General features: G+C 46.4%; 1 protein-coding gene across 1 annotated transcript in view; it reads right to left on the bottom strand.

Moving 5' to 3' along the window:
* The window catches only part of KCNQ3 (potassium voltage-gated channel subfamily Q member 3), a 298,396-nt gene that overhangs the window by 18,864 nt on the left and 252,968 nt on the right, over window positions 1-26,564 (bottom strand). Inside the window, 5 exon segments of the mRNA XM_079901356.1 lie at window positions 6,393-6,415; window positions 19,482-19,580; window positions 20,483-20,578; window positions 22,287-22,397; window positions 23,467-23,622. Of these exon segments, the coding sequence (XP_079757482.1) occupies window positions 6,393-6,415; window positions 19,482-19,580; window positions 20,483-20,578; window positions 22,287-22,397; window positions 23,467-23,622 (485 nt within the window).

Genomic DNA, 26,564 nt, shown 5'->3' with positions numbered 1-26,564 from the left:
ATGATGGATGGATGATTGATGACGGATAGTTGGATGATGGATAAACCAAGAGTACAGTGTCACTGCAGCCAAGAGTACAGTGTCACTGCAGCCAACAGAAGAGTCTTTTGAAGAAATGGTCAATCTGTCTTGTTCTGTTTGTTCAGCTCAATGAGCACAAACTGGGTAACCAGCACAGAGCAGCCAATCCCACCTACAGGAGTTAAAGCCCTGATTTTGTCCCTTCTCTTTTTCATTGTTTCTTCCTTCCCTCTTTACACATGGGAAAGGTAGAGCCTACACAAGACCAGCAGTCCCCTTTTAGAGGCTCCTTCAGCACCATGGTCTACCCTGAAAAAGGCAGAGAAAGCACAGAGAGAATAAAAATCTGTCACCATCCACATGCCAAACCTTTGAGGCTTTGGTGCCCTGCTTTTCTCTCTGAGAAAAAACTATGAATGAAAGGCGCTATCTCGCCTATGTTTGTTTTTCATTAAAACGAGAGACCTTAATTGGGAATTAGATGACAATGAAAATTGAGTGGTCGTCAGCATCCTGGTACTTCACGGTAGAGCTAGGAGAACTCACATCCTTTGTTTCTAGCTACGATATAAATTCCTCTATAGAGAAATGAAGACTCATTTATTTAGGCATTTTGCACATTTTTCTCTGCATGCTCTTCTTTACTGACCTAATGAGTTGGCGTTTCTAGGGATTTCTCATACAGAAATAGATGGCCCATGGAAAGATTACAGGCCTAGGGACTCAATGCTTCTTAGTGTGAAGGATGAAAGAATGAAGGAGGGAAGGAACAAAATTAGAGCCCTAATCCCTCCCTCAGCCCCGTGTAAAGCCACTCAGCCCTTAACAGTCAAGTCAAAGGAAAGCACCTCAGGGATCCTCTCCTGATGTGTTGTTCCAGGTAGAACTTAGATTTCCCTTCCTCTGCTCGCCTTCTCTGTACTCCTGTGTCTGTAATATCCCCATACCAGCACCCTCCACACTACATTGTTCTTTTTTGGTTGACATATCCACCTCCCCCATCAGACTGTGAGTGCCTTCCCCATTACACTGTGAGTCCCAATTCCCTGGGAATCTCTAGGGCCTGAGGCAAAGCAGGGCTCTTAATGTTTGGGTTATGGAAGGAAGGAAGGAAGGGAGGGGAAAACCATTGCCAAGCTAAGATTCAAACCTATGCTGATCTGACTCCTAAGCTGGCCTTACAGCATGTGGAAAAGATCCTCGGCACAGAAAACCCAGAAATGTGGGTGTCAATCAGGATAATGACAGTAATAATAATAAAAGCAAACCTTATGTAGTATTTGCCAGGTTAAGGCTCTGTTCACACTTAATCCTTACAATAGCCCTAGGAGGTAGGTATTCTTACTATAACCATTATATAGATGAGAACACTGAGGCACAAAGGTTTGGCAATGTGCCCAAATCATACTGTCAAAAAATCTTCCAAGAGGCTTCCCTGGTGGCGCAGTGGTTGAGAGTCCGCCTGCCGATGCAGGGGACACGGGTTCGTGCCCCGGTCCGGGAAGATCCCACATGCCGTGGAGCGGCTGGGCCCGTGAGCCATGGCCGCTGAGCCTGCGCGTCCGGAGCCTGTGCTCCGCAACGGGAGAGGCCACAGCAGTGAGAGGCCCGCGTACCGCAAAAAAAAAAAAAAAAAAAAAAAAAAAAAAAAAAAAAATCCTCCAAGTGGCCTGTAACTCATATTATCTAATGTGGCAAAACGATGCGGGACCAATTCTGCTACTGTGGCCACAAACTCACAACACACAGGAAGTGGCTCAGGAATCCCTTGGTCCAACTTCTGTGATGAGGCAGCCGAGGGCTAGGGGGCTGGTGGTTCCTAACGGACTGTCTGGGCTGAGGAAGGAAAACGGTGGATAAAGCAGGGACCAGGAGGTAGGGTCATGAGACGACTGACTCCTGGGCTGTAGGAAGAACACTGTGATTTTAAAATAACCCTGATATATTGATCTGGTTCACTCTCATCTGGACAGGTTTGCAAAGTTAGCTCTGCTGAGCTCAAGGATCTATTTGTTTCCTCTGATCCAGCATGTCTGGAGATCTATGAGCACGATTCCAGAACACTTGCAGCTGGTGCTCCGAGGACACGCAGACTCACACACTGATGGAAGAGTGAGAAACTGTATATTTTTCTGTGTTGGTTTCCTGAAAGGATTATTTTCCCCATGTTTCCAAATCTCGTGGATGAGTAACACCCCAAATGAGCAGAACTAATCTCTAGTGAGCGTTTACTTCTGCCGGACCACAGGCGTCATTCCAAGCAGCCTATGAGGTTAGGACTATTATTGTCCCCTTCCACGTATGAGGACATGAGGACACAGAGAGGTTGCAGAAGTTGCTCAAGATCACACAGCTCATAAGCAGAGCAGCCAGGTTTTGAAGTCTGATAGTCTGACTCTGGAGTCTTCAGCCGGAGAGGCAAGGAGGGTCTGTTACAGGAGGTGACGTTTGGCAGAGTCTCAGATGAAGCGAAGGAGCAAGCGGAACAAAGAGGTAAGAGTTCCTGGCCGAGAGAGAACAAGTGCCAGGATCAAGAGTCTGCGAGATGAACTGACCTCACTCTTTTCTCCTGGAGGACGAGGACGGCATGACGACCACCTGTGCTGTGGTGGGACTCAGCCTGCATGGCCTGATGCAGTCAGACAGACCTATATCTGAAGTCCTCATCTTGGCTATTTCTGTCCTTGGCTTACATGTAAGTTACATACACGCTTGAGCTCAATTTCCTCCTAAGGAATATGATTGTACAATATCTCCTTCATTAAATCATTTATTTATACATTCAGCAAATTTATGGAGTACATCCTACATTTCAGGCACAGTGTTAGCCCTATCAAACTCGTAGAGAGGAAGAGGGAATTTTAAAAGTTTTGACTGTACATGAAGTAAATGCGGGACGTCCCTGGTGGTGCAGTGGTTAAGAACCCACCCGCCAACGCAGGGGACACGGGTTCAAGGCCTGGTCGGGGAAGATCCTGCATGCCGCAGAGCAACTAAGCCCGTGCACCACAACTACTGAGCCTGCGCTCTAGAGCCCACGAGCCACAACTACTGAGCCCACGAGCCACAACTACTGAAGTCCACGTGCTCTAGGGCCCATGCTCCACAAGAGAAGCCACCGCAATGAGAAGCCTGCGCACCGCAATGAAGAGTAGCCCCCACGTGCCACAACTAGAGAAAAGCCCGCACGTAGCAACGAAGTCCCAGTGCAGCCAAAAATAAATGAATAAATAAATTTATAAAAAAAATAAAGTAAACGCTTCCTTAGGGGAAGTGCTGAGTCCTACTTAAGGGCACCACGAGTGGGGCATCTAAACTAGGTGAGAAGGGGTGAGGCAGTGGGTTGTCAACTGTCTCCATCTTTACAAGAATTAATTAAGACGATCTATGGAAACTGCTCAGCCCCTACCAAGCCCCCAACGGAAGCTGGCTCTCTTCTTTCTCAGAGTTATAGGTCCCGAGAAGGAAGCATACAGTGATCAAAGCCAACCTCCCAGCCATTGTAGGAAGTCAGGGGGCTTCTGTTCCTCAAACAAGCCTGCATAAAATCAAATCAGTCAAGACAGTCCCATCCTTGGGACCAAAGAAGCTCAGCTCTCTTGACCCTTTGCGGGGGGGTGGCGGGAACACGCACTAGCCTAATAAGAAACTACAGGTATGAGCTCTTTCCAACAAGCTGACTAAAATGTTCCTTTAATTTTTTTTTTTTTTTGCGGTACGTGGGCCTCTCACTGTTGTGGCCTCTCCTGTTGCGGAGCACAGGCTCTGGACGCGCAGGCTCAGCGGCCATGGCTCACGGGCCCAGCCGCTCCGCGGCACGTGGGATCTTCCCGGACTGGGACACGAACCCGTGTCCCCTGCATCAGCAGGCAGATTCTCAACCACTGCGCCACCGGGGAAGCCCAAAATGTTCCTTTCCTTATCCCAACAGAGAACCAGGAGCTGTTAAGTTAAAGAGGATATAACTCTTTCCTTGGGCTGACAAACAGATGTGTGGGCCACCTGTGTTAGAAGGTGTCAAAAAGATGAACTCCAAATCTGATTCTGCCTATTTAGAAATAATAATAAAGTAAGACAGAAACACCAGTCAGCTGGCAGCCTGTTGAAGAAGCTAATGGTATACCAGTGAGTATTCATCGAACGCACACGTACATTGCTGACCATCCTCTGGTCTCCTTGCTCCCTGCCTTCTTCGGTCAAAGAATTGATCCCTCTGTCGACAATTCACCCATCCTTCCTCCAGATCTCCGGCACCGCCTCCAAGCTTCACGGGTACAATCACGCCTGCCATCTCCCCTGCCAATCTATCAGCCAAACCTATTTGTTGTTCAAGTCAAAAGTGCTGCACCCAAGCCTGGATGAGGGAGGCTGAGTGGCTTATGTAACTGACCTAGCTCTTCCTGAAGAGGAGGAGCTAGAAAACACCCAGCGACTCTAACCCCAAGAAATCATGGAATGTCCTTTTCCTCTGTATGTGCCCCTGGCAGAGTGGAGAGTTCTCGACAGAGGCATGAGTAAGCTGATGAGCAGATTTCAGAGCCCGTTTTCAGTAACTGGAGAAGCACGCCCAGCAAAGCTGCAAAATGCATCTACCTAAGCCCAAGTTAAACCAAACTGCCTAGTCCAGTGCACAGCGGTATTTTGCTCATACATTCCAATTTGGCTAAATTCTGTTCGTGTCTCCATAGAAAAGGATATAAAGGTCAATGCAGTAATTCACTTGCAGTGTCAACACCTGCATGATTTAAAACCCCATCAGTCATGAGATGAGGGGGAAAGAGAACTCCATGGGGAGTCCTGAGATCACGTAACCCCTCGAGCTCATGATTTCCGTAACTTGGGGTGAGCCTGCCCTCTTGGGGGGACTCATTTCTGTAAAAGCATCCAGAGGAGGATCTCTGAGGCATCTTCCCGCTCTGCCTCTGTGAGACATGAGGTGCTGCAGGTCCTCTAGCAAATGTCTCCTGACACTGTCACTGTCAGTGGTCAGCCCTCCTTTACAATCTCCCCAAATGGCTTCTGGAGTCTGGACTGGTTCCGACCACGCAATGCTCCTTCCATTTGAAAGTCTGCATAAAGGAGGGACAAAGTCCAATCTGTGTCTTTGTCTGTGAGTTAACTGGTGCTGTCTGTTCCTTCCAGGCAGGATTAAGGGGTTCCCATACAGATGGTCCAGGGTCCCACCACCTCCTCTGCCCAATCTGTCAGCTCTAGAAGGACAACAGCTGAGTTGGTGTCCAGGAGACTGACTGGGAGGCTTTACAAGTACTTTGTCAACAATAATACTTTAAATCTATGTTATATACGTAATGTATATTAACACATATAATTATTTCTATTTATAAATGCAGGTGGCTTTTCCATATCTGCAGGTCCCGCATTCACAGGTTCAGCCAGGTGAGGATCAAAAATATTCGAAAAAAATGTTTCAGAAAGTTTCAAAACACAAAAGTTGAATTTGCCACATACGGGGAACGATTTACAGAGCATTTATGTTGTGTTTGCAACTACTGATATAGCACTTGCACTGTACTAGGTATTCTAACTGATCTAGAGATGATTTAAAGGACACAGAAGGAGGCGCATAGGTTATATGCAAACACTCCGGCATTTTATACAAGGGACTTGAGCATCTGCGGAGTTTGGTATCCTTAAGGGTCCTGGCAACAATCCCCTGTGGATATAGAGGGATGACTTATATACAAACAGTTAAACTGTTTGCGAGAGATGGTCCTCCTTTACAATCTCGAGCAGGGTCCATCGTGTCCCTGATACTGTGACATCTCTAGATGGAACCAAAAGGAAGAGAGAGGACTCATGCAGAAGCTCAACCTGCTTCTGCAGCAGCCTGTAGTGAGCATGGGTTACTGGGGATCATGAATTATAGTCTTGATTTACTTTTCGAAAAACCGTCTGTGAGCCCAAGAAGCAAACGAAGCAAGATATAATGGAAATAACATGGTCTTAATATTCAGACCTGAGTTTGAATTTTGGTCTTGCTCCTCAGTAGCTGTGTGACCCAGGCGGAGTAACTCAACGTCTCTGAGCCCCAGTCTCCTCAATCCATAAATGAAGACACGAGAGTTGATCTTTCACTGTGGATGTGAGGACCACATGAGATAACACATGCACAACTCCAGACACAGAGGAGAAACACTCAAAATGTGGCTGCTGCTATGATCACAATTAAGTTGTTCCTGAGTAAATTAACATGAAATTGGCAGAGGAAAATGGCGGCCAGCAACAGCAGTGAACCCCCAAACTCTATCTCACGACCTGCATGACTGCCCAGGGGCCCTACAGTGTACACAACTGGACCCTCTGTCCCGACACAGTGGTGGGAAGAAGAGGCTTCATAATCACAAACATACCTGGCTGCTGCGTCCAGCTGTTCCTTCCTGTGAGGAGACGGGGGAGAAAAAAAAATAAACACAGCATAAATTACATGCAGCAGCTCCCCCTCTCCCCAAAATCTGTCCCCAAGCTTCCCTTTGATGAAGATCAAGGAGCAGGGTGGAGCTCTGGGACAAGATGGTACATGTGGAGGAGAACCAGTGAATGACATTGGTTTCCCCAGCCAGACCGCAGACCCCTCCTGTGATCTAATAGGTCTGGCTCTGAACTCCAAGGTTCTTCTCAGCCATTCATTCATTTATTCATCCCCAAAATGGTTGCTGCCCCACACCTTGTGCTGGGTTCAGGTGATCTGTTTAGCGGTGGGGACAGATCAGGAAACCAGGAATTTCATAACTTAGCAGCCACACACCCCATCACTCCGTCCCCACCATCATCATTACAGTCGACATCATGTCACTAATATTTAGTGTGCGGTAGTTAGTAGGCAGACACTCTTTTAAGTGCTTTTCACGTATTTAATCATCACTAGCAACCCTATGAGGTAAGTATTATTATCACCCCCATTTTCCTGATGAGAAAACTGAGACACAGAGAGATTCAGTAAATTGCTCAAGGTCTCATAGCCAGGAAGCAGCCGAGTCAGGATTCAGACCTAGATGATCTGGCTCCAGAGCCCACACTTCTAACCACGAGGCCACATGCAGTCTACACACATTCACAACTGAGACTTCGCTCAGGCTCTGCCTAGAACAGGCTTACTCCTTTAAGTTCCAGCTGGAGGGGCTTCTCCTGGTGTTTCTATCTAAATTCCCAGGGTTGAGGCTGAGCTGGTATCTTCGTACGTGGAATTGGACTGGTTCACATTGTCTTAGAATGACGTGGTCGTGCGGAGGCAGAGCCTCTGCTTCTCTCAGCTCTAAAATCTGAGCACCCCCTACCCTGGCACTTTGTAAGTGCACAGGAAATACTGAATGAATACCTGGACTGTCATTGGGATCCACGGGTGGGGGAAATGGGGAGAGAATATGAGGTATGAGGAGAGAACATGAGGTAGAAGAGCAAAAGGACCAGTTGGAGAGTTAAGGCTTTCTAGTTCATGCGTCAGCTCAGCCTGTGGCTCTAGTGTGGCTTTGAGCTGGACACATCCTCTGGGCCTATTTCCCCTCCTGAAGCATGTGGACAGAAAAAGCTCTGACTTTTGGCTCCAGGAAAAGTAGGGATGGCACTAAGAGGAGAAGGAGAAGGCAAGGCAGTGGGCCAAGGGCAGGATGGGAGCAGAGGGCTCTGCGGGGGGGGGCCGTGCTAAAGGGAGGGATAAATTAGGAGTATGGGACTATCAGATACACCCTACTATACATAAAATAGACAAGCAACAAGGATTTACTGTATAGCACAGGGAGGATCTTGTAGTAACCTACAATGGAAAATCATCTGAAAAATTATATAACTGAGACACTATGCTGTACACCTGAAACACAATATTGTAAATCAGCTATATTTCAATTTAAAAAAAGAATTAGAGGCACCACTTCCATTCCCTTCTCATCCTACAGGACAATGATGCCATGCCTCCCCCTCCAGCATCAGAACTCCCCAACCTCCCCACTTCCCCTCCACCCCCCGCAAGCCAGTGACCTCCCACATGCCGCAGAGCAGCTGGGCCCGTGAGCCATGGCTGCTGAGCCTGCACGTCCGGAGCCTGTGCTCCGCAACGGGAGAGGCCACAACAGTGAGAAGCCCGCGTACCGCAAAAAAACAAAACCAAAACCAAAAAACTCTTTCTTTCCAGAGATATAATGGGCTTTGGCATAAGACCTGGGTTCCGATCTTCGCTCCATTGCTTACTAGCTGGGTGACATTAGACAAGCTGATTAATCTCACTGATGCTCTGATTCTTCACCTATAAGCTTATGGCTATGAAAAATGAAAAATGGAGTTCCCCATTCTACTTATCTCCCAGGACATTCTAAAGATTAAACGAGATAGCCTGTAGGAAAACAGATCCAATATTATTTGGCCGTAGCAAAGGGTTACAGCATATAGTCCCCCTTCCCCATTTCTAAGCACTCCAGTAATCTTGACCCTGGTCATAAAAAGAACAAGTTCTGGTTCTACAATAAATTAACTGGGTCTTCTTGGTCAAGTAACTTCTGTTTCTTGGGCCTAAGTCTCAGCTTCACTTTAGTTCTAATATCTCATGATTCCAAAGCCGCACTGTCCAATGGTAGCCGCTAATCAGTCATCACATATGGCTGTTTAAATTAAGATGGAAGAAAATTAACAAGTCAATTCCCAGTAACTAGTAATAGATGCTCAACAGCCACATGTAACTAGTGGTCACCATACTGGGCGGCGCAGCTATAGACAATTCTACTATCACTTTTAGGGAACAAATCCGTGTGCGTGTGTTTTGTTGGTGGTAAGCAACATCTGGTTTTTAATGTCTGCTCTCTTCTCTGCTTGTGCATGAGGATGTACAATCTCCCATCCCCCCAGCATCTTCCTGTACCTTCTCAGCCTCCTACCACCTACTTCTACGAGGGCTACACAGTTTCCATTGGCCAGCAAATCAGAAGACCTGGGTTTGGTCCCAGCTATGCCCAACGTGATGTGTGGCCTCGAGCAAGCCCCTGAGCTGCTGGGGGGGGCCTCAGTTTCTTCTCATATGAAATTGGGGTGGGACTTGACACTCTCTGAGGTTCTCTGCAATTCAAAAGTAACGATTTTATAATTTTAAGTAATCACAAAAGAAAAACAAAAAAGGCAATACCATCACTCATCACTGCCAGCCCAAAATATGCATGTACATACATACACATATGTACACGTGTGTATACATACACACATATGCTTGCAAATTAACAGAGAACTACGCTTGCTGGAAACTGATATGACACCACTCTTTTTTTTTTTTTTTTTTGCGGTACGCGGGCCTCTCACTGCTGTGGCCTCTCCCGTTGCGGAGCACAGGCTCCGGACGCGCAGGCTCAGCGGCCATGGCTCACGGGCCCAGCCGCTCCGCGGCATGTGGGATCTTCCCGGACCGGGGCACGAACCCGCGTCCCCCGCATCGGCAGGCGGACTCTCAACCACTGCGCCACCAGGGAAGCCCTGACACCACTCTTAGAAATGGACTACACAACTTCATCCTTCAAAATCTTTTGGAGGACTAGAAAGTGGTGCAGCCACCATGGAAAACAGTCTGGCAGTTCCTCAAAAAGTTAAACATAGAGTTACCTATTCCACTCCTAGGTATACACCCAAGAGCATTGGAAACACATATCCACACAACATGTACCTGAATGTTCATGGGCCAAAAAGTGGAAATACCACAAATATGCATCAACTGACGAACGGATAAATACAGTGGGGTATATATGATGGAGTATTATTCAGCCATAAAAGGAAAAAGTTCTGATACACAAGACAACATAGATGCAACTTGAAAATACTATGACAAATGAAAGAAATCACATTATAAGATTTTATTTTTATATGAAATGTGCAGAATAGGCAGAATTGAGAGAGAAAATATTAGTGGTTTGCAAAGGGCTGGGGGAGAAGAGGGAACCAAGAGTAACTGCTAAAGGGCACAGGGCTTGTGTTTGGGGTAATGAAAACACTCTGGAGTTAGATAGTGGCGATCAATGCCCAACTTTGTGAATATACTAAAAACCTACCAAATTGTTACTTTAAAAGGGTACCTTTTATGGTATGTGAAATCCTTTTGTAGTATATGAAATATATCTCAATAAAGTGTTCTTTCAAAAAAGTAAATCAAATAAAAAAGCCTTTAGGAAGCAGGTGAGGACACACCAGTGTATTATCAGCTACTTTTTTTTTTTTCTTTTTTGCCATTAAACATATGGAGTGGGTTGGAATATGGGCGGGGGGGGGGGGGCGGCGGCATTCTTCTCCCAAGGGACGGCCTTGCTTCAGAATGGTTACCAAGTGAATTCTCTAGTGGTTTTATACTTTTGTCCTTGAAAAACGGAAAGAAATGTTCTCTCTTAGTGTAAAAGCCATTCCCATATCACGGCTGCTGTCTGCAGCACAACGTATTCCTTGGAGTCTCCGACAGCTGGGACAATGCCTTATTTGTAATAAATCAACGCAAAAGAATGGGCCTCTTGCCAAGACCTTGGGATGCAAAGCAAATAGAAATCTTGATTCAGAATTCAATGTGGTTGCACAAGTTCTTGTTTTTGAGTTCAAGGTCACTCTGTTCTCTTCAGGAGAAGCCACCTGCCCATTCTAAGACCCTTGTTATCCCCAGGAAAGCTGATACTATCCCAAACCCAAAATGATTATAGCAACAATCGAATGTTAGAATCAAAAGGAATCACAGAGATCATCTTCTGAGTAAATCTAATTACAAGTAAGAAGACACAGTTAGTAAACCAAAATTTATCATTCCATTACGGAAGCCTTGCTTCTTCTCATCTCATTAACTCTCCCACAAGTCATCACTCCCTGAGTTTCTTTCCCTTTGCTTATTCCCTTTCAGGTCCTCCCTCTATCGTCCCTTCCTACTGCTGTTACCTTGGTTTAAGCTCTCATTTCCTCTTCCCCTGAATCCTGCATTCCTTTGTTAGCTGATCTCCTTGTGTAGAATCCTGAGCCTGTCCAATCCATCCTCGCTCCTGTCACTTTCCTGAAACACACATCTGATCATGTCATTCTCTGCCGCCAGTGGCTTCTCTTCCCTTTCAGGATCAAGGTCAGAGTCCTTCACAAGTCACTTGTGACCTGCATGGTCTGGTCCAATCCTTAGCATATACAAGAGGCTCAAAAATATTGGTGGACCGAATGCCTGGACTAGAAAATGCCACGTGCCACTAGACCCTCTTGGGAGTAACAGCACCACAGACGCTGACATGGGAGAGGTAAGCAGAGCTCTGAGGTTCTGGGGCCCTGCAGGTCGTGGTCAGGGTTTGGATTTGTTCTCTTCATCATGGTTATCCAGTGGAAGGTTTTATGCAGGGAAATGAGTCAGTCATGATGTCATGAATTTTCTTAAACCTTTACCACAGTCCAGGGATGGAAGTGGAGGGAAAATTGAGGCCGAGTTCAGAGCCTGGCCCCAGGCTCCACCATGAGAGTGTGGGAAGGTGGGATGGGGTTGGGGGGCCCACCCGTCCAGCACTGGGTCATGCTACGGTTCATGAACCCAGACACATGGCAGAAACACGCTTCAGGGCAGGGTTTCCACTCTAGGTATAAGTTCTGAGTGTCCCTCTACTTCTTCCAACTCAAGGGTCCTATCCACCCAGGCTTCTATCCACACACTTAAAAATCTGAGCTCTGGACCACAGTGTCTAAAATCTAGCAAAGATTTTGGGCACTTCGCTGATGGTGTTGGTGAGCGTGTTTCCTGCCTGAGTGCAACTAGCGGCGAGTCACGGGCACCTCTAGTTTCCTAAGGAGAAAGCTTAGATTACTGAGATCAGGAACCAAGATGGCGGAGTAGAAGGACGTGCTCTCACTCCCTCTTGCGAGAACACCAGAATCACAACTAGCTGCTGGACAATCATCGACAGGAAGACACTGGAACTCATCAAAAAAGATACCCCACATCCAAAGACAAAGCAGAAGCCACAGTGAGATGGTAGGAGGGGCGCAATCCCAGTAAAATCAAATCCCATAACCACTGGGTGGGTGACTCACAGACTGGAGAACACTTATACCACAGAAGTCCACCCACTGGAGTGAAGGTTCTGAGCCCCACGTCAGGTTCCCAACCTGGGGTTCCGGCAACAGGAGGAGGCATTCCTAGAGAATCAGACTTTGAAGTCTAGTGGGATTTGATCGCAGGACTTTGACAGGACTGGGGGAAACAGAGGCTCCACTCTTGGAGGGCGCACACAAAGTAGTGTGTGCATTGGGACTCAGGGGAAGGAGCAGTGACCCTAGGGGAGACTGAACCAGACCTACCTGCTAGTGTTGGAGGGTCTCCTGCAGAGGCAGGGGGTGGCTGTGGCTCACTGCAGGGACAAGGACACTGGCAGCAGAAGTTCTGGGAAGTACTCGTTTGGCCCTCCCTGAGTCCGCCATTAGCCCTACCAAAGAGCCCAGGTAGGCTCCATTGTTGGGTTGCCTCAGGCCAAACAACCAACAGGGAGGGAACCCAGCCCCACCCATCAGCAGTCAAGTGGATTAAAGTTTTACTGAGCTCTGCCCACCAGAGCAACACCCAGCTCTACCCACCACCAGTCCCTCCCATCAGTAAACTTGCACAAGCCTCTTAGATAGCCTCATCCACCAGAGGGCAGACAGCAGAAGGAAGAAGAACTACAATCCTGCAGCCTGTGGAACAAAAACCACATTCACAGAAAGACAGACAAGATGAAAAGGCAGAGAGCTATGTATCAGATGAAGGAACAAGACAAAACAACTACATGAAGTGGAGATAGGCAACCTTCCAGGAAAAGAATTCAGAATAATGATAACGAAGATGATCCAGGACCTTGGAAAAAGAATAGAGGCAACAATCGAGAAGATGCAAGAAATGTTTAACAAAGACCTAGAAGAATTAAAGCACAAACAAACAGAGATGAACAATACAATAACTGAAATGAAAAATACACTAGAAGGAATCAATAGCAGAATAACTGAGGCAGAAGAATGGATAAGTGACCTGGAAGACAGAACAGTGGAATTCACTGCCACAGAACAGAATAAAGAAAAAAGAATGAAAAGAAATGAAGACAGCCTAAGAGACCTCTGGGACGACAATAAACGCAACAACATTCGCATTATAGAGGTCCCAGAAGGAGAAGAGAGAGAGAAAGGACCTGAGAAAATATTTGAAGAGATTATAGTCAAAAACTTCCCTAACACGGGAAAAGAAATAGCCCCCCAAGTCCAGGAAGTACAGAGAGTCCCACACAGGATAAACCCAAGGAGAAACATGCTGAGACACATAGTAATCAAACTGGCAAAAATTAAAGACAAAGAAAAATTATTGAAAGCAGCAAGGGAAAAATGACAAATAACATACAAGGGAACTCCCATAAGGTTAACAGCTGATTTCTCAGCAGAAACTCTACAAGCCAGAAGGGAGTGGCATGATATACTTAAAGTGATGAAAGGGAAGAACCTACAACCAAGATTACTCTACCCAGCAAGGATCTCATTCAGATTCGATGAAGAAATCAAAAGCTTTACAGACAAGCAAAAGCTAAGAGAATTCAGCACCACGAAACCACCTCTTCAACAAATGCTAAAGGAACTTCTCTAAGTGGGAAACACAAGAGATGAAAAGGACCTATAAAAACAAACCCAAAACAATTAAAAAAATGGTCATAGGAACATACATATCAATAATTACCTTAAACGTGAATGGATTAAATGCTTCAACTAAAAGACACAGGCTTGCTGAATGGATACAAAAACAAGACCCATATATATGCTGTCTACAAGAGACCCACTTCAGACCTAGGGACACATACAGACTCAAAGGGAGGGGATGGAAAAAGATATTCCATGCAAATGTAAATCAAAAGAAAGCTGGAGTAGCAATACTCATATCAGATAAAATAGACTTTAAAATAAAGAACGTTACAAGAGACAAGGAAGGACACTACATAATGATCAAGGGATCAATCCAAGAAGAAGATATAACAATTATAAATATTTATGCACCCAACATAGGACACCTCAATACATAACGCAACTGCTAACAGCTAAAAAGAGGAAATTGACAGTAACACAATAATAGTGGGAGACTTTAACACCTCACTTACACCAATGGTCAGATCATCCAAAATGAAAATAAATAAGGAAACAGAAGCTTTAAATGACACTACAGACCAGATAGATTTAATTGATATTTATGGGACATTCCATCCAAAAACAGCAGATTACACTTTCTTCTCAAGTACGCATGGTACATTCTCCGGGATAGATCACATCTAGGGTCACAAATCAAGCCACAGTAGATTAAAGAAAATTGAAATCATATCAAGTATCTTTTCTGACCACAATGCTATGAGATTAGAATCAATTACAGGGAAAAAAACGTAAAAAACACAAACACATGGAGGCTAAACAATACGTTACTAAATAACCAAGAGATCACTGAACAAATCAAAGAGGAAATCAAAAAATACCTAGAGACAAATGACAATGAAAACACGATGATCCAAAACCTATGGGGTGCAGCAAAAGCAGTTCTGAGGGAAGTTTATAGCTATACAAGCCTACCTCAAGAAACAAGAAAAATCTCAAATAAACAATCTAACCTTACACCTAAAGGAACTAGAGAAAGAAGAACAAACAAAACCCAAAGTTAGAAGAAGGAAAGAAATCATAAAGATCAGAGCAGAAATAAATGAAATAGAAACAAAGGAAACAATAGCAAAGATCAATAAAACTAAAAGCTGGTTCTTTGAGCAGATAAACAAAATTGATAAACCATAAGCCAGACTCATCAAGAAAAAGAGGGAGAGGGCTCAAATCAATAAAATTAGAAATGAAGAAGGAGAAGTTACAACAGACACCGCAGAAATACAAAGCATCCCAAGAGACTACTACAAGCAACTCTATGCCAATAAAATGAACAACCTGGAAGAAATGGACAAATTCTTAGAAAGGTATAACCTTCCAAGACTGAACCAGGAAGAAATAGAAAATACGAACAGACCAATCACAAGTAATGAAATTGAAACTCTGATTAAAAATCTTCTAACATACAAAAGTCCAGGACCAGATGGCTTCACAAGTGAATTCTATCAAACATTTAGAGAAGAGCTAACACCCATCCTTCTCAAACTCTTCCAAAAAATTGTGGAGGAAGGAACACTCACAAACTCATTCTATGAGGCCACCATCAACCTGATACCAAAACCACACAAAGATACTACAAAAAAAGAAAATTACAGGCCAATATCACTGATGAACAGAGATGCAAAAGTCCTCAACAAAATACTAGCAAACAGAATCCAACAACACATTAAAAGGATCATACACCATGATCAAGTGGGATTTATCCCAGGGATGCAAGGATTCTTCAATATATGTAAATCAATCAATGTGATAAACCATATGAACAAATTGAAGAATAAAAACCATATGATCATCTCAATAGATGTAGAAAAAGCTTTTGACAAAATTCAACACCCATTTATGATAAAAGCTCTACAGAAAGTGGGCATAGAGGGAACCTACCTCAACATAATACAGGCCATATATGACAAACCCACAGCAAACGTCATTCTCAATGGTGAAAAACTGAAAGCATTTCCTCTAAGATCAGGAAAAAGACAAGGAGATCCACTCTCACCACTATTATTCTACATAGTTTTGGAAGTCCTAGCCACGGCAATCAGAGAAGGAAAAGAAATACAAACTGGAAAAGAAGAAGCAAAACTGTCACTGTTTGCAGATGACATGATACTATACATAGAGAATCCTAAAGATGCCACCAGAAAACTACTAGAGCTAATCAAGGAATCTGGTAAAGTTGCAGGGTACAAAATTAATGCACAGAAATCTCTTACATTCTTATACACTAATGATGAAAAATCTGAAAGAGAAATTAAGGAAACACTCCCATTTACCATTTCAACAAAAAGAATAAAATACCTAGGAATAAAGCTACCTATGGAGACAAAAGACCTGTATGCAGAAAACTATAAGACACTGATGAAAGAAATTAAGGATGATACCAACAGATGGAGAGATATACCATGTTCTTGGATTGGAAGAATCAATATTGTGAAAATGACTATACTACCCAAAGCAATCTACAGATTCAATGCAATCCCTATCAAATTACCAATGGCATTTTTTATGGAACGAGAACAAATCATCTTAAAATTTATATGGAGACACAAAAGACCCTGAATAGCCAAAGCAGTCCTGAGGGAAAAAATACGGAGCTGGAGGAATCAGACTCCCTGATTTCAGACTATACTACAAAGCTACAGTAATCAAGACAATATGGTACTGGCACAAAAACAGAAACAAAGATCAATGGAACAAGATAGAAAGCCCAGAGATAAACCCACACACCTATGGTCAACTAATCTATGACAAAGGAGGCAAGGATATACAATGGAGAATAGACAGTCTCTTCAATAAGTGGTGCTGTGAAAACTGGACAGCTACATGTAAAAGAATGAAATTAGAACACTCCCTAACACCATATACAAAAATAAACTCAAAATGGATTAGAGACCTTAATGTAAGACAGGACACAATAAAACTCTTAGAGGGGGCTTCCCTGGTGGTGCAGTGGTTGAGAGTCCGCCTGCCGATGCAGGGGACACGGGTTCGTGCCCCGGTCTGGGAAGATCCCACATGCCGTGGAGCGGCTAGGCCCGTGAGCCACGGCCGCTGAGCCTGCACATCCGGAGCCTGTGCTTTGCAACGGGAGAGGTCACAACAGTGAGAGGTCCGAGTACCGCAAAAAAAAAAAAAAAAAAGACTCTTAGAGGAAAACATGAGAATACTCTTCGACATAAATCACAGCAAGATCTTTTTTGACCCACCTCCTACAGTAATGGAAATAAAAACAAAAATAAATAAATGGGACCTAATGAAACTTAAAACCTTTTGCAAAGCAAAGGAAACCATAAACAAGATGAAAAGACTGGCTGAACTGCCCCGGAGCCCGAGGGGAGGGCGGCCTCACTGAGGCTGCCGGCTCTGGGGGGGCCCCACCAGCCGAAGCCGGACAGTCCTTGGGACCACGGGCCAGTTGTTTCAACAAGTAACTTAAAGACAAAATGGAAAAACAAGGAGGTTTGTGCCTGAGATCATGTGGATGTGAAACCAGGGATGGCCACCTTGCTCCAGAAAAGCCCCTTTATGATTTCTCGGCAGTCGGAGAAGACGGCGGAAGAGTAAGATGCGGGGATCACCTTCCTCCCCACAGATACATCAGAAATACATCTGCACGTGGAACTCTCCTATAGAACACCCACTAAACGCTGGCAGAAGACCTCAGACCTCCTAAAAGGCAAGAAACTCCCCACGTACCTGGGTAGGGCACAAGAAAAAATATGAAAAGGCAACCCTCAGAATGGGAGAAAATATTTGCAAACGAATCAACGGACAAAGGATTAATCTCCAAAATATATAAACAGCTCATGCAGCTCAATATTAAAGAAACATACAACCTAATCCAAAAATGGGCAGAAGACCTAAACAGACATTTCTCCAAAGAAGACATACAGATGGCCAAGAGGCACATGAAAAGATGCTCAGCATCACTAATTATGAGAGAAACGCAAATGAAAACTACAATGAGGTATCACCTCACACCAGTTAGAATGGGCATCATCAGAAAATCTACAAACAGCAAATGCTGGAGAGGGTGTGGAGAAAAGGGAACCCTCTCACACTGTTGGTGGGAATGTAAACTGATACAGCCACTATTGAGAACAGTATGGAAGTTCCTTAAAAAACTAAAAATAGAATTACCATATGATCCAGCAATCCCACTACTGGGCATATGCCCAGAGAAAACCATAATTCAAAAAGACACATGCACCCCAATGTTCATTGCAGCACTATTTACAATAGCCAGGTCATGGAAACAACCTAACTGCCCATCGACAGACGAATGGATAAAGAAGATGTGGTACATATATACTATGGAATATTACTCAGCCATAAAAAGGAACGAAATTGGGTCATTTGCAGAGACGTGGATGGATCTAGAGACTGTTATACAGAGTGAAGTAAGTGAGAAAGAGAAGAACAAATATCATATATTAATGTGTATATGTGGAACGTACAAAATGGTACAGATGAACCAGTTTGCAGGGCAGAAATAGAGACACAGATGTAGAGAACAAACGTATGGACACCAAGGGGGGAAAGTGGTGGTGGTGGGGGTGTGATGAATTGGGCAATTGGGATTGACATGTATACACTGGTGTGTATAAAATTTATGACTAATAAGGACCTGCTGTATAAAAAAATAAATAAAATAAAATTCAAAAATTAAAAACAAAATCTGGCAAGGTGCGGTCTATTTCAGAAGCCCAAGTAGTGAAAAGATCATGGGCTTTGGGGGCCTCTAGGTGTGGCTGACACTGGCCAAAATGACCCAAGTTCCTGAGCCCCAGTTGGCTCATCCACGAGAGGAGCCTGGTGATATCGACCACCCCGCCTGTCTCCAAGGATGCACCGTGGGCCACTGTGTTGGAATCAACAGGGGCGCCTATGTGAGGTGCTTGAGCTACTCTAACGTCACTGAAATTGCTGACGGTGGACGCAGGAGCTGGTGTTTACAGCCCCCACTGATTTTAACGCACCCTGACATTTGAGAACCTCTGACTTATTTCACAGGATGCCTGTGAGAATTAAATGAAATGTGAACTTGGATTCCAGGAACATACTGGACATCCAGTAAGTATTCATTTCCCTCTCCCTTTTCATAGGTGCTGGCCAGGGACTTCCCTGGCGGTCCAGTGGCTAGGACTCTGCGCTTCCACTGCAGGGGGCACGGGTTTGATCCCTGGTCGGGGAACTAGGACCCCATAAGCTGTGTGGCGTGGCCAAAAGAAATTTTTAAAAAAATAATAAAAAAAATAACTTAGGTGCTGGCCATAGGAAGAGGTTTTAATTTTTTTTTTTTTCCTGAAGCCTTTCGTTTAATCTCCCACCTCTGAGAACACAAACCACATCTCTGGGCCCCCAGCTGCTTCTTCCCCATGCCTGTCCCCCTGTCCAGAGCAGTCTGGCGGTGCAGGCCATGGGCAGGTGCTGCGGCCTCCAGGACCGCCAGGGTGGCCCATTGCACTGGATCCTCACTTCCTCAGCCACTGATCTGCTCAAACACTGGCCCGACCTCCCTTTTCAGCCACTCCACACTGTTTAGCTGGAAATGCTGGGTGACACCCTGGGTTCATCTGGGGAGCTTTAAAAAATACTGATACCTGGGCTGCAACCCTGGGGATTCGGATTGAATCTGCCTGGGTATGGTCTGGGCATTGGGATATTTTAAGCTCTAATGATTCTAACATGCAGCCCAGATTGGGAACCACTGCCCTGAAGGACGTCCTCCGGGAAACCGTGAAGCCAACAGGCACAAATACAGACCCACGGGAGGGATGGTCAGTCACGCTCTGAGCATTCAGATGAGTGGCCACTTGCCTGAAGAACGGAAAAGAGACGACTGATTCATAGAACCTCCATGTCGCCACAAGATCAATCCTGTTGGGGTTGGTAGCATAGTACCTCCAGGCGGCCTGGGGAGGAGAAAAGAGGGGCAGGAATGACCTGGTGTCACCCGAAACTTTCACATGGAATCCCACAACATTAAAACAGAAAGCCCTTGACACCTAAGAGTATAACGTACAGTGAGGTCATATCCAGAGAAGCCGGATTCTTGGCTTTCTGTAGCTCCTATGGGAAGAAAACCTTCCTTGACCCCATCATCTCGGAGCTATAATTGATGGTGTGGGGTGTGGAGAGGTGAACTACAGTGGACGGGGGAGGCGGGTACTGGGTAGAAGATCCCTGAAAGGAGCAGGGATTACTCTCGTTGCAAGATTCCTGGAGATTCCTCAAACAGGTAGGAAGACAAACAGTCTTCTGTGCCACTTCTGTGCATTTCCCAGTGCAAGGGACAGCCCGGGAGATGAGGTTTTGATTCTAATATACTAGGTCTTCTGTACCGTGATGGTTTGAGGTTTGCGAAGATAGAGCGGACTCTTAGAGATCAGCACTGGCCTAGAAACTACAGTATGGAGGATAACATCCTGTATCTGACCCACAGAGACCCTCACTGCAACTGGACACAAGTTCACGCGTGGGTGGTCACGCAGACATGCAGTCCCAGGCAGCTAGAGGCAGAACGCTCTCTTTTCCTATTCTCTGCGCTCCCAGTGGCCCATAAAACCACAAAGCAGGAACTTTCTCTGAAGTGAAAGAGGGAACACTCTGCCTCTTCCACCATCTCTCACGATGGTCCCCAACCCCCAGCCCACAGTTGGGGGAGAGATAAGGATGGAGAGCTGGCAGGAGACCAACACCCACTGCTGCCTGGCTGTCTATAGACACACACACAGAGACAGACACACAGACACACAAGCAGAGGCAGCTACGCGGGATCTGAGTTCCATTCCAGTTCATCCCCAGGCAGACAGACCTGGATGAGCTCAGCAGCGGGCTTCCTCCTTTTCTCAAAGTGCTTCTGACGGTGTTGCTCCTGCACCTTGAGCGCCAGCCCGGACCCCAGGATGCCCTGAAGGGAGAGGTCAGGCCCTGAAGTCAGCCCCACCCAGACTCTCCCAGAGCCCCAGCCTGGCTCCCAGCAGCAGGACGACACTGAAGCCAAGGGGAGGAGGAAAGATCCCTTCTTTCTCTTCCAGCGAGTAGGAGCTGGGTTAAGTGGAGCCTTAAAGCCAGGGCTTCCTGACTCTGCCACTTCCCTGCAGTGAGACCCTGGGCCAGCCTCCTCTCTGCTGCATCTCACTTTCTACCACACGGAAGTAGGATAAAGGTACCTACCGCATAACTCTGTTAGGAAAAAAAGTGAGATAATGTAATAGGAACTGCTTAGTAAGGAGTATGATGCAGAATAGATTCCCAGTTACTATTAAGGGAATTTAAAAAATATCTTAGTTGCTTGAATTGTCACTTGAGGCTTTTACTCTGGCTGGAATCCCTCTGAATTGTGATCTGTTTTGATTTCCAGGTCGGACTCTCATGTGAATTACACAGGTAGGAACACACCCTTTTCAAGTCAAGAGAGAATTTAGAGACCAAGTCGCACCCTCACTGGCCCTCACCTGTTACAGATAAGGAAACTGAGAATCAGAAAGGCCATGTGCCCAAGGTCAAACAGCTTAGAAAAAAAATAGACCAGGTAGGGCTGCAGTGGTCAAAGAACGTTAGCCACAAAAGGATGGGAGGTGAAGGGCAGGGAAGAGGGTTTGTTATACAAGAAGGTTCTCTTCAAGTTCTGTGATTAAGAGCCAGGCTTGGAATGAGCAGACCTGGGTCCCTGGCTCCACAACCCAAAGCCCTGTGACTGTGGAAACTTCACTAACCCAATTAAGCCTCGGTCTTCTCATCTGGAAAATGGAGATAAATGTAGCGCCAAACTCCTAATGTTGTCACAAAGATTAAGTGAGATGGTGTAGGTAAAGCATTTGGCCTGAATCTAGGGCACACTATGTTCAACAAATGCTATCTATTATTATTGCTGTTATTACCCTGATGGGCACTGGGCTTTGGGGAAGTTATTCTATCAGGGGTCAAAACTTATTCTTGAGGGAAATGCATTTTTTATATAAACCAGTAGATGACAGGGCAAGGGAAGGAAACTCACATATACAAAGGACCCGCTACGTGCAAGGAATACGTGGGTGAAAGACATAATCTCAGCTCCCCAGGAGCTCACAGTCTTCTGGGCAGGCAGATTTGGAAATGTGCAACCCCAGCATGGGGTCTGAAATGCCTTTAAAGAGCTATGCCCAGAGGAGGGAAGGATTAACTCAGCCTAAAGAAGGCAGCATTGAAACTGGGTCTTGAGGATAAATAACAAGGTCCTACGGTACAGCATGGGGAACTATATTCAATATCCTGTGATAAACCATAATGGAAAAGATTAAAAAAAAGAATGTCTCTGTGTATAACTGAGTCACTTTGCTGTACAGCAGAGATGGGCACAGCATTGCAAATCAGCTATACTGCAATTAAAAAGAATTTAAAAAAAAGAAACTGGGTCTTGAAAGAGGAGTAGGTGTTTGGGGGGATCACTCGTGGCAAAGGGATCAGCACAGCCTACGGAAGAGAGACAGGAAACCACGCTACAGGGATGGTTATTGAGTTGATAGAGCTGGAATTCAAGATACGAGACGATGGAAGATGAGGCTGGAAAGTTGAGCTGGGGCCAAGTGGTGAGGGGTCCCGCCCATCACACTAGGGAGAACACCAGAGATACTCACCGCTGGAAGGGCGAAAAAGGAGACGCCGATTAAGGAAAAGGTGGCTGCAATCAGACGGCCTTCCCACGTTTTGGGCGTCTTGTCTCCGTAGCCAATGGTGGCCAGTGTTATCTGAAGAGAGAAGAGTTCAGACATGAGGCTTCCCAGGGAGAGGAAATTAATGATGTATCAGCTGAGCTTCACCTACAAGCCTTTGTGCTGACCGGGGTGCTGTTGCCGTTTAGAATAAGATTCCCATGGGAGAGATGGTGCTAAGTACCAGCGAATTTATACGGGAGCCTTGAGACCACACCTGTTTCTAAGTTAAGGATTTCTTCCCTATAGTCAATCAGTCAACGAATATTTCAAAATTGCAAACATGTGCATGTGATATACATTCATGTGTATATCTGCCTATGTGCGATTTTGTGTACAGCCATGATTCTAAATATATGTGCTCTTGGGGTGTATTCATATGCATTGTGTGTATATGTGTGCATGGCTAAGGTCTGTGCCCGTGTCTGTCCTGGTATGAGCTGAATATTCCTGTGTGTGTTTACATGTGTAGGTTATCAGCGCACATGTACTTATGAACGTGGAAGGCAGGCTTTCGGACCAGTTAAGAGTGTGGCTTCTAGAACCCAAATGCCTGAGTTCAAATCCCAAGTCAACCACTAACTGGCTCAGAGATCGTCCTTGAATTAGTTACTCAACTTCAGGCCTCAGTTTCCCCATTTTTAAAAGGGAGCTAATAAGAGTTATTTCAGCTTCAAATAGATTTATAAATGTAAAATGCCTAGAGCAATGCTTTAGTGCCGCATGTCCTGTGGGTGTGGGGCTGTGTGTCTCTAGGCGTGTTTGAGGGTCTGGGTACACACATCTCCACCTGCCACTGTGTCTGTCTGCACAGCACGGCGTGGCGGATGACAGCCTACGACGAGTGAGGTAAGCTACCTGAGTGACCGTAGGACCAGACTGTTGAGAGCTCTGACTTCTGATAAACACTATGGAAAAGCCCCTTCCAAGGGCCTACCCTGCAGGGGGCGTCTCCCAGGGGCAGGTTCAGAAATGGAGGAGGCCTCCCCTCCCCTGTGGCTGCAGAACGCAGTGGCCCCACCGAACGCATCCATGCCACGCCCTCCATCTCTCTCTGTCCCTAACAGCCAATCCCCACCGGGCAGCCTTCAAGGTGGTGACTCACCAGACCCCACCAAAGGGCATCCGCGTAGGTCTCAAACTCCTCTTTCATCTCTTCTCCTTGGGCATCCACCTCCGGCACATCCTTCTCAACCAGGTAGACGAGAAATGAAGAAAGGATGAGTGTCAGGAACCCGATGTACCAGGCGGTGATGAGCTCCTGGGAGGGCAAAGCGGAGACAGGGAGGGGGTCACGAGTGGAGGCTGGGCGGAGGTTGGAAGCAGACACACTGGAGCTGGAGTCCAGGTTGCCCGGCTGTGGGCAAGTTACTTACTTTCTCTGTTCCTCATCTCCCATCACCGTAAAGTAGGATCAGTAATATGGTCATTATTTTCATCATTAACAGAACAAGTGTATAGCTCTAGGAGGAGAGGAAGATTTCTGTGATCCTATATCACAGCTCAAGGGCCTTCCCCTGGAGGCAAGAAGGCAGGAGAGACGGGCCACTGCCTCTGAGACAAGGCTCGGGACTCAGGAGAGCCGATCCTACCCAGGACTGGGCAGGGCAAGGACAAAGCTCGTTTCTACTGGGACAGGGACGGACAGCAATGGGGAGCTATCCTGGCAGAGTGGACGGAGCTGTGGACAGGGACCCAGCCCTGCCACTAACTGACTGTGTGTGACTCTGGGCAAATGACCCCTCCCCCCCAGCCTCAGTTTCTTCTTTTTTTTTTTTTTGTGGTACGCGGGCCTCTCACTGTTGTGGCCTCTCCCATTGCGGAGCACAGGCTCAGCGGCCACGGCTCACGGGCCCAGCCGCTCCAGGGCATGTGGGATCTTCCCGGACCGGGACACGAACCCGCGTCCCCTGCATCGGCAGGCAGACTCTCAACCACTGCGCCACCAGGGAAGCCCAGTTTCTTCATTTTTAAAATGAAGGGACTGAACCAGAGAGTTCCAGAAAGTGCCACAGACACTTCAAATGCAGACAGGTGTTTTTTATGTGACGCGGTCACCTACTGATTTAGACCATATTACACATTAGCACAGATTACACTAAAACCTATTATTTCATGGATATTCCCGCATGACAGACTAGGACATGTATGTAAACAGGAGAAAGCTGATTTAAAGGAAAACGTTGAACAACAGTAAGGATGGCGCAGAGATATGGCAAAGATGGGCAAATCACTGAGGTTTCAAACATCCTGACCATGACAAGCCCTGAGGTGCTTTCTATGTCTTTCATTCTATTCCAGTCCCAAGGGTTGCTGTGGTTACTGTGGTAGGTTGGGCAGAAGAAAGTCAAAGTCATGGGTGAACACCGCCTGGAGATTAGGCCCGTCATTCCTGCTGAGTCATCACAGAGGATGAAGCCGTTCATGTCGATGGAGTTCATCTATCTGACCATCTGCGGCCAGTCAGCTGGCTTTATGGGTGAATCGCGTCGCGCTGACAGGGCTGCTTTCTGCCTGCTTCTGTGCCTTTGTTCACCTTGGTCCTCTGTCCTCCCTGTCCCTCCCCATGGGACCAACCAGAGAGCACTGAGTCATCTTCAGACTCACGTCACCTCCATTATGATGTTTGCTCCCCCAATTAGAGCTAGGGTTCATTTCTAGCTTTCTTTCAATGCCTTCACTATTTTCCAAACAAACTTTCAATCTCTAACACTTTCTTATGCTCATTTGCTTAGAGGCCTGGCCTTCCCCACAGCATCCCGTGCACAGTGCACTCGTGTGAGTTTACAGCAGAGAGAGGTTAGCTGACATGCTGCAGGCAATCCAGCCAGTCCTTCCCCTCCGTGAGTGTCTGCCCCGCTGGGGTTTGAGAAGGAAAAGACTAATTGGATGGTCCTTCCCCAGTGGCTGTATGAGCATGACCCTCTTGCTCTGTTAGGTGTGATTCTGGCGTGCCTAAGCTTTCTCATACCCTCTGGCCCCCAAACGCAAGTCAGAAGTTTCACCTGGTGCTTAAGCAGAGAAACAGCTGTCCATACACACACAGAAGCACTGGCTGGGTGGGATTAAGAGCTGGTATAAAGGTCGTCCCTGAGGAGTGAAATGTGTCCCCACTCTGTGCCCTGCAGTCATCTCAAGGCTATTCAAGGCAATTCTGCCTGGAGGCAGTTTCCGCCAGCAGTTCTGTGGCAGGACACACGCCTGAGCCCCCCTGCAGTCAGGTGCAGGCTGAGGGCCTGGGGTCCAGCCAATGTTGGGGGGGTGATGGGAGCTACTTCCTGCCTTAAATCCATTCTAGAGGATGCTCTGGGCTCCCCTTCCCTTGCCTTGGTGACTCAAGGCTCATTTCCAAGACAGATGAGGACCACCCAGCCCACATGAAACACTGTGTGAGTGAGAAGACACCCACATCTTTTGTGCTAAGTCAGAGACTCCAGGGCTTATTTGTTTTGGAAGCAGAGCCCGGCTGATCCTAACTTTAGTAAGAGCGTTAAAGTCTAACCCTGTGCAACCCTGTATGGGCCCGTCACTCTTCATCTCTGAGTCTCCAGGGGAGTCAAGCATGGAACTTGGCCCAGAGAACACGTTTTCTGAATGAATGAAGAAATGAATTGTAAGTGCCTGTTCACCAGGCTCAGAGAAGGAACTGGTGTAAGCTCTTGCAGTTAGTAAATGCTGGACTCAAATCCAGGTAAGCGCTTACCTCCTGAACACACTGCCTGCCCCGGAAGTGAAGGCCAGCCCTATAACTGCTCTGCAGCTTCGGCACAGTGAAAGGCTGAAGGCTCGTCTAGTGGGACTGTTGGGGGAAGGATGGGATACAGAGCTTGCCAAGCAGTTGTTTTGTCTGCCTTTGGTCTCCTGCCACATACTTGAAGTTCTGCCCGCCTGGCATCAGTTGTGGGGTCTGGCGGTGGCGCGGACCATCTTTTCCCAGGAATTACATAGCAAACATCCAACTGTCATCTATTCTAATCTGAGGGAGCACAGGACAAGGACCGTAAGTAGCCCTTTTAGCCCTGATTTCCACTGGAGCTGGGAATCAGCTCAGCTCCATGGAGACAGGTTTAGGTATTGCTGACAAGTCCTCTGATAAAAGACAAAATAGAAGGTCGGGAGAAGAAAGAACTCTGAAAAGAAAGCCCTGACCTCCCCGAGCCTGTGGCCAGAAGTGGCACAGATGGGGAATGACACATGTATGGC

Source organism: Stenella coeruleoalba (genome assembly GCF_951394435.1).
Source record: "Stenella coeruleoalba genome assembly, chromosome: 17".
In the NCBI taxonomy this organism is placed as follows: Eukaryota; Metazoa; Chordata; class Mammalia; order Artiodactyla; family Delphinidae; genus Stenella; species Stenella coeruleoalba.
The sequence above is the reverse complement of the archived record's forward strand: the minus strand, read 5'-3'. Positions and strand labels throughout refer to the sequence as shown.